The sequence below is a fragment of the Polypterus senegalus genome, chromosome 17 (assembly GCF_016835505.1).
Source record: "Polypterus senegalus isolate Bchr_013 chromosome 17, ASM1683550v1, whole genome shotgun sequence".
Taxonomy (NCBI): Eukaryota; Metazoa; Chordata; class Cladistia; order Polypteriformes; family Polypteridae; genus Polypterus; species Polypterus senegalus.
The window spans coordinates 6,273,995-6,286,361 of NC_053170.1; the positions used below are offsets into that span (position 1 = coordinate 6,273,995).

The window sequence follows — 12,367 nt, forward strand, 5'->3', positions numbered from 1 at the left end:
CCACCGCCAGGCTTTAGTTATCGACTTTTTACAAATTTCGTGACGTTATAACGTGCTTCACTCACAATCTGTACCTCAGTTAAAAAAAAAATAAAAATCTTCTTGAGATGGCATGCAGTGTGTATCGAAGCAGGTAACTAAAGAAAGCCGCCAGATGAATTCATTAAGCATGTTACTCTGCAGGGATTCGTTTCGTCCTTTCAAGGGATGTTTTTGCATTTTCCTCGTTATATTCTAATGGAGGCAGCAGGGTAGAGCTGCGATTACAGCGCCGAGAGCCTCGCTCCCATGCATTCTCGCCTCTCTTATGCGTTCTCTCCGTGTCCGCACTGGTTTTCTGCGGGACACTCCGCATACCAAAAACATCCCAGAGACTCTGGGTTAGCTCGGCCTGGGTGACTGTGTATTGCAGTGGTCCGGAGACCCACACAGGAGTTTCCCCTGTTTTGTAAATTTTCATTCAGAACTGACTAACGTCCGGGTCCTACATAATGCAGATGGCTCAACAGTACAGTTTTAACATCAACCAGACTTAGAGAAGCGTACTTGTTCTCTCAGTAGGTTTTGTTTTCTCCTAGACATCATCCCTCAATATTGCGGCACAATTGAACGTTTAAGCTTTAATAGGTCATTAGATTTGCACCACTGAGTTCATGGAATGGAATGCGTACGGAATATAATGGGAACATTTTGCCAGGGTTTTCAGGGTTAATCATTGTGGAGAAGATGGGTTTGCCTGTTGTAACGAGTATCTTCGTTGTCATGCTGCAAAATGTAGCGCCTTTTACCTTTCATAAAGTATTGAAGATGGGGACGGCAGAAAGCTTGACATTTTAAGCGGCTTTGAAAAAACCGTATGGGTAACGACTTTCTTTTTTGTCTCCTGGAAAATAACAGAAAATATGATGTGCAAAAATCGCGATGCTTACGATGATCTATTAAAAACGCATTCTGAGGATTTTCGAAAATAATATAAATATTTATGTACTTTACAACCAAATGTATAACATTATGCATCATGTCTGGAAACAACTGCACATAACAAATAATAATAATAATAATAATAATAATAATAATGTAGACGAAATTTTAATAATTTATCTGTCTGATCCATTACAATTTACATAAAGAATATTAACGTGTAATTTTAGGTGCAAATAAATTGCATGGTTTGCGACAATTTCAATAGGAAATTATTTTAATTGTTACATCCTCTTTGCATATATATGTTCCTAGATATAACTATTTGCGTAGAGTTTAAAATGTATTTTTCATTCGTACTTTGCGGAGCTGCCTTTTGCTCCGTGTAGCTGCTTGTTCGGTGAGTCGCGCTGTTTCAGCCTACCGTTTTCAACATCTCTTAAGAAGAAAGTTTAGATAACTACAAAAATATTAATTGAAGGCATTAATTAGGGAATCGAGTTTATTAAATCGTCTGATGACTTGAAGTCGACCCGACATTAAGGACTAAAAGGCAGCTTTCATTAACGTATGTTAATTAACTTAATTAGGGTTGCCCTCGGGGTTGTGTGACATAGTAAAGCCATGCAGCCAATCAGCGAGCTCGAAGCAAAAGCCAAGCAGGGTTGTGACATATCGGATCCATATGTATGAAGTGTCCGGGGTTTTTCTGAAGTTTGTTCTTGATTTCTGACGGGGACCTCGCTTCTTCTACTCGATCACGCAGTAAAATAAACACTCTCGAATGGGACGTCGATGAGCTAAGGAATAATACACCTACACGGAAGGCTGCACGTCCGATCGTTTCCCGGATGGATCTTTTGCTTATTTCGTTTCGATAGCTTTGGAAGCATTTTGCATGATTTTTTTCCCTATGATCGCCGTTTCCACGAACTGCTCGCTCAATGATGACGATGAGTAGCATGGCTGAAGGTTTAATCGCCACCGACCCGTCCAAATCGGCCTTTCTGGAGTTTGGACATGGTATTCCCTCACACCAGCAGCATTCTCCCGGGATTTCTCACAACCACTACCCCGTTCACGGCTTGCACTCTGGTGGGCACGCTCAGCACGAAAGTCCCTTTTCTCCGTCTGCCTCTTCCTACAGCCGCTCGTTGACTTACCCTTACCCGAGTCCAGTAAGCGGTCACCACGCCAGCGCTTACCTGTCTTATCAACACGGCGCTCACGGGGGCTCCATGCAGGGCCACCCGCGGATAGACGACACAGGTACGTGCTGATTACCGCTCTCATGTCAAAGAGTATACCTGGGATAAACATTCATTGTAAAGAAAGAAAGCAAATATTTATATATATATATATATATATATATATATATATATATATATATATATATATATATATATATATATATATATATATATATATATATATATTACAAATGTGTATTTAAACTTGATGAATTATAACATAAATGTTGAAAGCACTGTAAAACAAACGACTCACCTAATAATATGAACTCATCAAGCTCGTTTTCTTAAAAACGTTGAGTCAAAGCTAAGTACACAAATTACACAGCCGGTATTGTATTATTTAAATATGCTTTATTAACTTGGTTCTTCTAAAGTATATACTGAGATAAACAAATACACGGCATATGGATTGAAAAGCCGACCAGTCCGCGTATTGGCCACATTAGCTATAAGGAGACGTGTCCTCCTGACCCAAATAAAGTGACACTTCAAAACGAGGTGGAAAACGCTATTGGAAAGACGCCTAGAAAACATAAAGACAGTTCCCTCAAATTAAAATAAACGAGTAACAGATGAATAATGTTACACGGATTCTTCCTTTCGAGTTTAAATTGAACATTTTCAGTGTTTTCCGTGCTTTCGACCTTTTACAACAGCGGCACTCCGTGCGGCCCAGGGGTTTAATGATTTCAGCGTGCGCTAAACTGTCACTTGTGCATCTTATGTACCTCAAGGAGGGCACGTGGGATCATCAACTTAAAGAATATTACTTCTGTGTGTTTTACTATATTATTAATGAATCGTAAAATATCCGGACTACAGCAAGCGGTATCGTTTTTCACTTGTCGTGGCGTACAGGAAAACAAGGCAGATTACGGGCAAGGCTCATGCCGATCTCGAACAGTCGTAGTTTCTTTAAGGTTTAACAATTTAAATAAAGATATTTCTAAGTTTATTTATTATTGTTAATCTAATTTTGCAACATTGTGAATTTTCGAAAAATCCCCGGCGTACTGCAGGCACATTTTAAAGTTGACCGAATGACGGTTTGATATTTGGCCTTGTATTTTTTGTATTTGGCCCCATAAAAAAAGACCCCTGCCTTAAAAAAACGTCATGTCTGAATGAAATCTTTTAAACCTCGAGATCGTTATGCTTTAGCAGCAATATATTCATTTAACTGGCTATACAAGCGCGATATCTGCTGTATGCGGTGACACCACTAATAAATGTATTGCCTTCAGATAGATAGATAGATGTGAACGGCACTATATAATAGATAGATAGATAGATAGATAGATAGATAGATAGATAGATAGATAGATTTATGATAAGAATTATAACAACAAACTGCTAACGGATTGACAGTGCAGCGCAACAAACTTAAGTACAGTCCAAAATAGGTCCTTACGTAACAATAATGTTTTCTTGGCTTCAATAAGTAGAGAGTTTTAATTTTTTCCTTCATACATAAAGTCACCTTCTTTTCAATTTTTTTTCTTCAGTGTGTACATAATAGCAACACAGCTTCTTTGTACAGTAGAACAAATTTCAAAAATGGCAACCAAAAAGGAAAACAGTGGCAAACTTTAACACGACCTATCTATCTATCTATCTATCTATCTATCTATCTATCTATCTATCTATCTATCTATCTATCTATCTATCTATCATTATGCAAACGATTTTCTGGCCTATTATTTAAACTACATTCAGATACTTATCTTGTATTGCAAATGTTGGTTTTCTATTTATAACTTATACATGTTTAAAAAAAGAAGAAACGAAATTTATTTTACCAAAACAATCAGTTTTGCTTCTTTCAAGAGATTCTGGAATAAACGCACACGTTACAACATTAATGCAGTTTTCTTTAATGAAAATAATGTGTGTTTGTGTATATATATATATATATATATATATATATATATATATATATATATATATATATATATATATATATATAAATGGCCTGCTATAGAGTAAGACAACTGCCATCTAACCCTCACCATAAGGCAATTGTCACGGCACAGACTGTTGAGTATTAATTAGAATCTTCTCCCGGGCTGATAGTTTTTAAAATACTTGTTTATGTCTAGTTGTTTTAAATGCCATGTACTTCATTCACCAATGTAATGCTTGCAAACGTTTTGGGCCGTAGAAAGAAAGCTTTAACACGACGACTAGCGTGCGCTTTCTTAAGTCAATCATTTATAAAATGTCACCTTAGCTGAGGCGCATTCCTTTAAATTGTGTCCGTGCTGGCACGGTGTCATATTGAGAAGGTGTAAACAATTGCTATTAATGCCAGGGTAAGGTTGGTATAGGCTTCGATGGGTTACTGGGAATGCACACCGTGAAGAGGCTAACTGGTGATCCGAATCACTTCGTGCCAACGTGGATGACATTTCTTATGTCAGCGTATACTCATCATTTGCACATCTGCTTCATAATTGCACTGTTCTGCAGCAGTTTATAATGTCTGTTGTTTATCTTGTTATTTATGCTATTTGTAAGTGATGTTGTTTTCTGTTAACACACACACACACACACAAGTGAAAAATAGACTAAAAATTAGTAGACTATCCTATTTGTATTCATGCAAAGATTCTGCTGCACACAATTTCAAAAATTACTTGCCAGCAGAAAGAAGTCATACGTTTAATTTTAGTCCAGAATCCAACATCTCTAATCGCTCCTACTCATGGCATTGCATATATCAACTCCATCGCTGTTTTCATTTTTTATCCATGTATCTAATTGTATGTTATTTCAGAAGGATTTGATCGAAAAACTCACCTTTCCTTAAAAGGTGTATAGAAATATTATCTTAAATATATATATATATATATATATATATATATATATATATATATATATATATATATATATATATATATATATATATATATATATGTGTGTGTGTGTGTGTTAAACAATAACGATGGACTATTAAGTGCAGAAAAATAAAATTTCCTCATACAAATGCCACACTCGTAAAAATAATGGTGCTAAAGTGCAATGCCATAGAGGAACCATTTTTGATTCCCAAAAGACCCCTCCACTTGAAAGTTCCATAAAAAGCCTTCCTAAAACAAATAAGCATAATGATAACAGATTTAAAAGGACTATTCATTCATACAATAACACAGGCTGAGTGCGGGTTTTCTGAACCTGTTATTGTCCTGCCATGCATTTTTTTTTGTTGTACATATTAGGAAGTTTTTCAAAATATAAAGAACCAACTACATATGCATAACCCTTTGCAGAATAAAATGGTGCTTTGTCCATTAAAGAACGAGAGTTTTAAGACTTAAGAACTAAACATCAACAACAACAACAACAATAATAATAATAATAATAATAATAATAATAATAATAATAATAATAATAATAATAATAATAATAATATTATTATTATTATTATTATTATTATTGGGCTCTGTGGTTCCTCTTACAGCCATCTGTTGACAGGCACCATTTCATTCTGGGACGGGTTCTTTGAGTTTGGAGTTGGTTCATCGGCTTTGAAAGTGTTCCTAACATGTTTAAAACCAGAAATTTTTTCATGTCGAGTAGTCGATCTGTTACAAATTTCAAGAAAGCCTGCACTTAGCCTGTGTGATTGTATGCTGCGAGGCACCTTTTAAAATCTGGAACTAGTTGGTATTTCACAAATCTATTCTCGTCCACAGTATTTATGGATCCTGCATGTTACAGACCTAAATAAATTCTTTTGGGAACTTTCGTGAGAAGGTTCTTTTGAGAACCAAAATGGATCCCCCTTTACCATCGCCTTGAAGAACCTCTTTGTTAACCTTTAATTTTAAGATTGTAAGTCGATTTTATAAGGATTCCATCCACTTGTAATTGTGTAATTGTCTAAAGTAGCCTTTGTTGTCATGTGAACTTAATGCAAATCGATCGGGCTATTCAGTTTTTGGTGTATGCGGCCTAATCTCTCCTTCATTTGCTTTAAGATCATGACAAGTCGACGGTGATTGAGAACGGAGAAATACGACTAAACGGCAAGGGAAAGAAAATCCGGAAGCCCCGAACCATTTACTCCAGTTTACAGCTGCAGGCCTTGAATCAGAGGTTTCAGCAAACTCAGTACCTTGCCTTACCGGAGAGGGCCGATCTGGCGGCGAAGCTGGGCCTCACCCAGACTCAGGTAACTCGTCCTCAAATTCCTCGCTCCTTCTGTCCGCTCCCAGCCGAAATGTATCTGTGGCCCCAACAACTCTATAGGACAGTGTTTTTGAGAAGATCGGATCTAACCCGTGTCGTTTATTTAAAGCGACTCTTCACTGCATGGCCCCCAAATGCCATTTCGTAAAGTGTGTGTCTTATTGTACACATATACTTTGAAGTGTTGTCCATTTGAAATAAGAAGGGTAGCACTTTTATCTAAGACGACTCACAACATAAGACATACAATTCGTCTCGTTGGAGTACAGTATTGGTGAAGTGACGTGCATGCTCAGGGTCACACAGTGTCAGTTGTGGGACTTGAACTTACCACGTCACGGTCTGAAGTCCAAAGTCTTAACCACTGTGAACCACATTAGGACTCAAGCTCTGCTAAATGCGCACAGTGAACGCTTCTTAAATTAAATTATTATTTCGTGGATATTTGTAGTAGAATATTTGGACGAGCTGATAATGAGCAAATGGAAGTAATAATGATTGAAAACGTACATTTACCTTCCACTTTCCATTATAATAATAATAATAATAATAATAATAATAATAATAATAATAATAATAATAACAGAAAAAATCCTCCGCTTGTGAAGAATAGAAGAGGTGATCATTGTGCCCACTGTTATGTCCGCCACTGGTGTCACTCCATATACACCAGAAAAAGACCTGTATAATAATAATAATAATAATAATAATAATAATAATAATAATAATAATAATAATAATTTGCAGATATTTTCAACATTAGGAAAAGGTTTCGTAAGCTGAATGATGATAAATTGATGTAAGTCACATTGTTCCGACAAATAACAATGCCTAGTCCAACGCTTTGCATGTACACAGTATAATAATTCGCTCATTGGCTCCACAAACAATTATTTTAGTTACACTTTACGTTTCATTACATGTAACTAAGTGTGAAAGAATAAAAGGCCGAAAATATAAAATTCAGATCGGGTTTCGGTTCAAAACTGAACAGCCTCTTTAAATCAAATTAACCCGATCTCGTTTAAAACAGACAAAAATACGTCGTTGCTTTTCTATCACTGCAAGATGTCAAGTCGTCAATTATATGCAATTAAATCAAACCCCGTGTAAAACAGGCCATTAGAAGTATGCAACTGAGAAAAGAAGAAACTTAAATCACCTTTTTTATGCCCACGGGTCAGTCTACCCGACTCTCCTGGGAACCAGCAATCTACATGTCACCTTTGCAGGCTTATTTATGACACTTTTAACACTAAAGTCAATATTCTGGGAATCTCCTAAGGAATAGATGAGATCATCACTGGAGCTTTGAGCCCATCTACTAGCCTAGCAAAAAAAAAATCTCTAAGCATTCTTAAAAAAAATGTTTTTTTTAAATAACCGGTTAAATACGAGAGAAAAGACATCTGGAAAAGGGGACATTTCTTCAGCAACACTGTCGCCTTTGGAAAATGTCAACCTGCAGGGGAAGCCTCACAAAGGCGTACTCCATGAGCACTGCACTCCCGGAGCAGGATTTGATGTAATAAGATTGAAAACGTTGATTGTCTAACGCTTATTTATTTATTGATTAGCCAAATAAGCGCGTTAAGCAATGAAGAATTAATTAAATGGCCCATTTCTGTATGGTCAGCATGTTATAATATGGTATACAATGTTACAGAGTTTGTTTTATATATATATATATATACAAACATACTGTTAACTTCTGCGGCCACCCGAGAGGAACCCTATGAAATGGTGACGGCCGTTTAAACACACAACTTTGTGTAAAGTGACGACTTCACCCCGCGTCTGTCTGCATATCATTAATATGAGATCTTCTGATGAATCTTTTCTTGTCTTTTAAGGTTAAGATATGGTTTCAGAATAAACGCTCCAAGTACAAGAAGATAATGAAACACGGCTCCAGTGGACAAGAAGGAGATCATCTTCATCCCAGCTCTTCCCTCTCGCCCTGCTCGCCTAATATTCCTCAGTTCTGGGACGTAGCAATGGCAAACAAAGGGACGCCAATGCCCGCCGCTGGTTACATGAACAATTTTGGACACTGGTATCCTACCCACCATCAGGACAATATGCCGAGACCACAAATGATGTAATGGACGTATCCTTCATCAGGACTATTCTTTAAAATGGGTCTTAGATCCCAAAGCCTTATGGACGACATTGCCTGTGCTCTCCCCATAGCGAAATTTTTAAAAAAATATTCTCATATTGTTTTGCTTTTGTTATGTTTAAAGAATGAAGTGGCCTTGAAAATAAAAACAATATAAATATATATTTGTACATACATACATCTATCGTGATGATTTTGCTTCGATTTTGTTTCCCCCACAGAATTTTGGTGTTCCTTGTTTTGTTTTTGGTTACGTTTCAGTGTGTAAGAAAAATGATGAACTGACGTAAAATTAGAATTCAAGCTCAACTGTGCTCTGCTGGATGATAACGGCGAACGCTTCTTAAAATTAAATATTATTTCGTGTTATTTTCAGTAGAATATTCAGACGTTTAATATAAGCTGATAATGAGCAGCAGGATGTAGTATTTATTGAAAACGTACATTTACTTTCCACTTTCCATACAACAACAACAACTAATAATAATAATACATGATGATAACAGAAAAAATCATCTGCTTGAGGAGAAGAGACAAGGTGATCATAGTGCCCATTGTTAAGTCTACCACCGGTGTCACTCGACATACACCACACAAAATCCTACAGACATTACAAATAACTCAACACACGGACAAAATACTGCCGTTTAAATACACGTCACATAGTAAAGAAATTCTTTAACACCAACACAGTCCTTTAAAACATAAGCACGTGCACACCATAGGCCCTGTGCCTTGACCTAAGCCAGAAGATAATAATAATAATAATAATAATAATAATAATAATAATAATAATAATAATAATAATAATAATAATAATAATAATAACCATCATCATCATAATAGTTAAAGATAAAGACTAAACATTGCTTCTACATTACATATAGACATTATGTGTAATGCATATGCACGACATAAACTGATTTTAGAAAATGGACGGATGGATGAACAGATATATACAATTTCAATGTATGTACATTTTCCAATGCATATATGTCATTCTGCTCAGAAAACGTGCTAAGCCTGTATACGTCTTTCATTTATTTTTATTATGTTCCTAAAAATTCTGCAATAAACTAAAGCCGCATTTTTCCGTGTACGTGTTAAAATCATAGCGGGAAAATTAAATCCAGGCCCTTTTCTCAAGTTACATAGTTTGCCAGGACAATACAATAAATAACGGAGACGTCGTGTTCAGTGTTACAGCCATGAAGACTCTTTTTAACAACTAAACTTTGCCAATTTTCCAAAAACATATTTTTATTATTTCAGAAATGTCGGCTTAATTTGCGGTGGGAAATATCAAGTTGCTTTTCTGAAAAGGCGCTTTTCTTTGGTTGTAAATATCTATCAGTCTGCTTAATAAAGAACGAAAAGAAGAAAAAAAAAGTGAATCAGTAAATAATATTTAAATCGATTCTGTTTGAAATAGCCGTTTTCGTCTGCCAATCTGCTCCTGTAGCAATAAAGCTCTTCTCTTCTTCTGCTAAAGGAATTAAACTGGATGCTATTACCTAGACTATACTGCCTTAGCTTATAGAAGATAACAAGGACATAACAAGAGGACACCATTCCTAACGATACTTTCTGACTTAATAATAATAACCCAGCAGTTTATGAAAAATGTGAGCGGTTTCCATCAGTATCATCTGCACTTCTGGCTATGTGGTGTTCTGGGTGTTCCCGCAGTATGTTTTTCAATCCTTTCTCGATGATACCTATTATTATTATTATTATTATTATTATTATTATTATTATTATTATTATTATTACAGCTGCTATACGGTGTCAGTGTCACGATCGCAGACCTAAGGTTTAACCCACCATTTTACGAAGTATTTGAGCGGTTCCCATCAGTGTGATCAGCATTTCATGGCCTGTGTGGTGCGCCGGCAGCTCCAACAAATGTTTTTTTAATCCTTCTTTCAGAGTACTTTTTATTATTAAATTATTATCAGTAGTATTAGTAGTAGTAGTAGTATTAGTATTACCTGCTCATTCATTGAGGCAAACCGAGGCGGGCTTAGGGGTGTGCGGGGCTTAGGGCTAAGCCGCCCCACGCGGGGCCAGTTACGTCCAACGTTGTTACCGGTATGTGTGGACTGTATAAGTTTAATAAAAAATAATGTTAATAATATGTACCGTATTTTCTCATTACAGTATTCAGCTACATTTTTGCAAGATAACACGTAGACTTTATCAAAATATAACTTGACAAATCCACTCGAACGGGACAAGCAGACCTCAAAAGGGGTTCCCCTTAGGCGCTGGGCCTGGGGCGGTCGCCCCACTTGCCACCTCCAAATGCCGCTCTTGGAGGCAAAACACTGAATCCTACTCTGGACGGGACGCCAGTTCACGCATGCGTGCTCACTCACCGCGCCTGGTTCAACACGCACGTTTTGGGGATGCGCGAGGGAAACCTGCAGGTACAGGAATTAAAACTGGGATAATAGTGGTAAGGCATTTAGAAAAACGCATTTTTGCTTTCTTCTTCTTATTTTTCATTTCAAAGATTAGTAGTGATGAGAATAGATTATTGGTCTTCAGGACTGTGAATTGATAGGCTTCCTTTTTTATTAAGCAAATAAGTCTATGAATAAATGCATACTAAAACCCTTATCTGTGAATTGATTCACCAGTCACTCTTAACAAGGTGACGAGATAAACCAGCATTATTGGGACTCATTTGTCAAAACAAGTAGCAAATCAGTTCGTTGCCTCACTCTTTTGTGTATTGACATTAGATAATGACAGCTCCCTTGTAATCACCTTGCGGTTTTCTTAATCTGTTGCTTAAAGACGGAAGGATTCGCTGTTACCGATAACATCGCATTAAACACGCGCATTTGTTCAAAATATTGCCGCCGAAAATGTGGTATATGCAGGTACTGGACAACAATCTGCCACTCAGGGGGCGGGCTGACAAGGAAAACGTCGTCATCAGTAGACAGCGACAAATAGAGTAATACTCACGGTCGCCTGTCTAACTACTTGCAAGAAATCCTATAATGGATATGATTATACACTTAGCAATGTTTGTGGTGTGACTTCAAAAATTGTACTTCAGTTTTAACATATGACCTGATCTATTCTCTCTTTTATTTCGTATTCGTATATCCTTTTAAATGATTTGTTTCGGGAATGACAGTACTTGTTGATAATTTAAAGTGTGATACTTTGGCTTAAACATTTATTACTAAAGCGAATGCCGAATGTCTTTGACCATCACCACAAACGTTTGAGTTTTTATAACAATTACACGGCAGATGTGAAAATATTGAATTATTGTAGTTTGGTTTTGAAGTTGACGAGCTTCATTCAAGCGGCACTTCAATCAGTCATCGGCTTTTAAAGCACCTAACCGGGAAAGAGTGACGTGCTCGGCCTGTTAACACATCGGTTGTGCAACTGGATTGGAGAGGTCCAGGGTTAAAAGTGTTTGTTGAAATGATAATGATTTTTTTTTTTTTTTGTTAGTTTTGTTTTTATAAATAATTTTTCAAAAGGCAGCAGCGTGAATGGTTTTCAGCACTGGAATATCCGGAAGATGACGCGAGCGAGCGGAGAAATCCAGGTCTGTTCACATTCCTTTTTGGCGGTTAGCAATTGCCGCTGACGTTTTTATCTCCATAAAAAATGCAAAACAAATTACGCAACTGCGGTGCATAGGTTTTAATCCTAAAGTAAAGAAAAGAAGAGCTGTAACGAAAAAAAGAGGAAAAGACCCCGAATGCGGGATACATCGCTGTACTTGATTCACGTGTATACTACGAGCCACTGTCGCTTGAACGCGAGCGAACTAAACGCGAAATAAAAGGCCTGGAATAAAAAAAATGTTAACCAGCTGCCTGGCTAACAAATAAAAAACCTGGCAGGG

At 36.9% G+C, this 12,367-nt stretch overlaps 1 protein-coding gene across 1 annotated transcript; it reads left to right on the forward strand.

Annotated features, from left to right (window-relative positions):
* Positions 1-1,622: 1,622 nt before the first annotated feature.
* Positions 1,623-8,652, forward strand: LOC120517485 (homeobox protein Dlx4a-like). The gene is made up of 3 exons (XM_039739834.1): positions 1,623-2,190; positions 6,155-6,348; positions 8,219-8,652. The coding sequence occupies exons 1-3, from the start codon at positions 1,866-1,868 to the stop codon at positions 8,468-8,470; spliced, it is 771 nt and encodes a 256-aa protein (XP_039595768.1). The 5' UTR covers positions 1,623-1,865; the 3' UTR covers positions 8,471-8,652.
* The last annotated feature ends 3,715 nt before the right edge of the window (positions 8,653-12,367 follow it).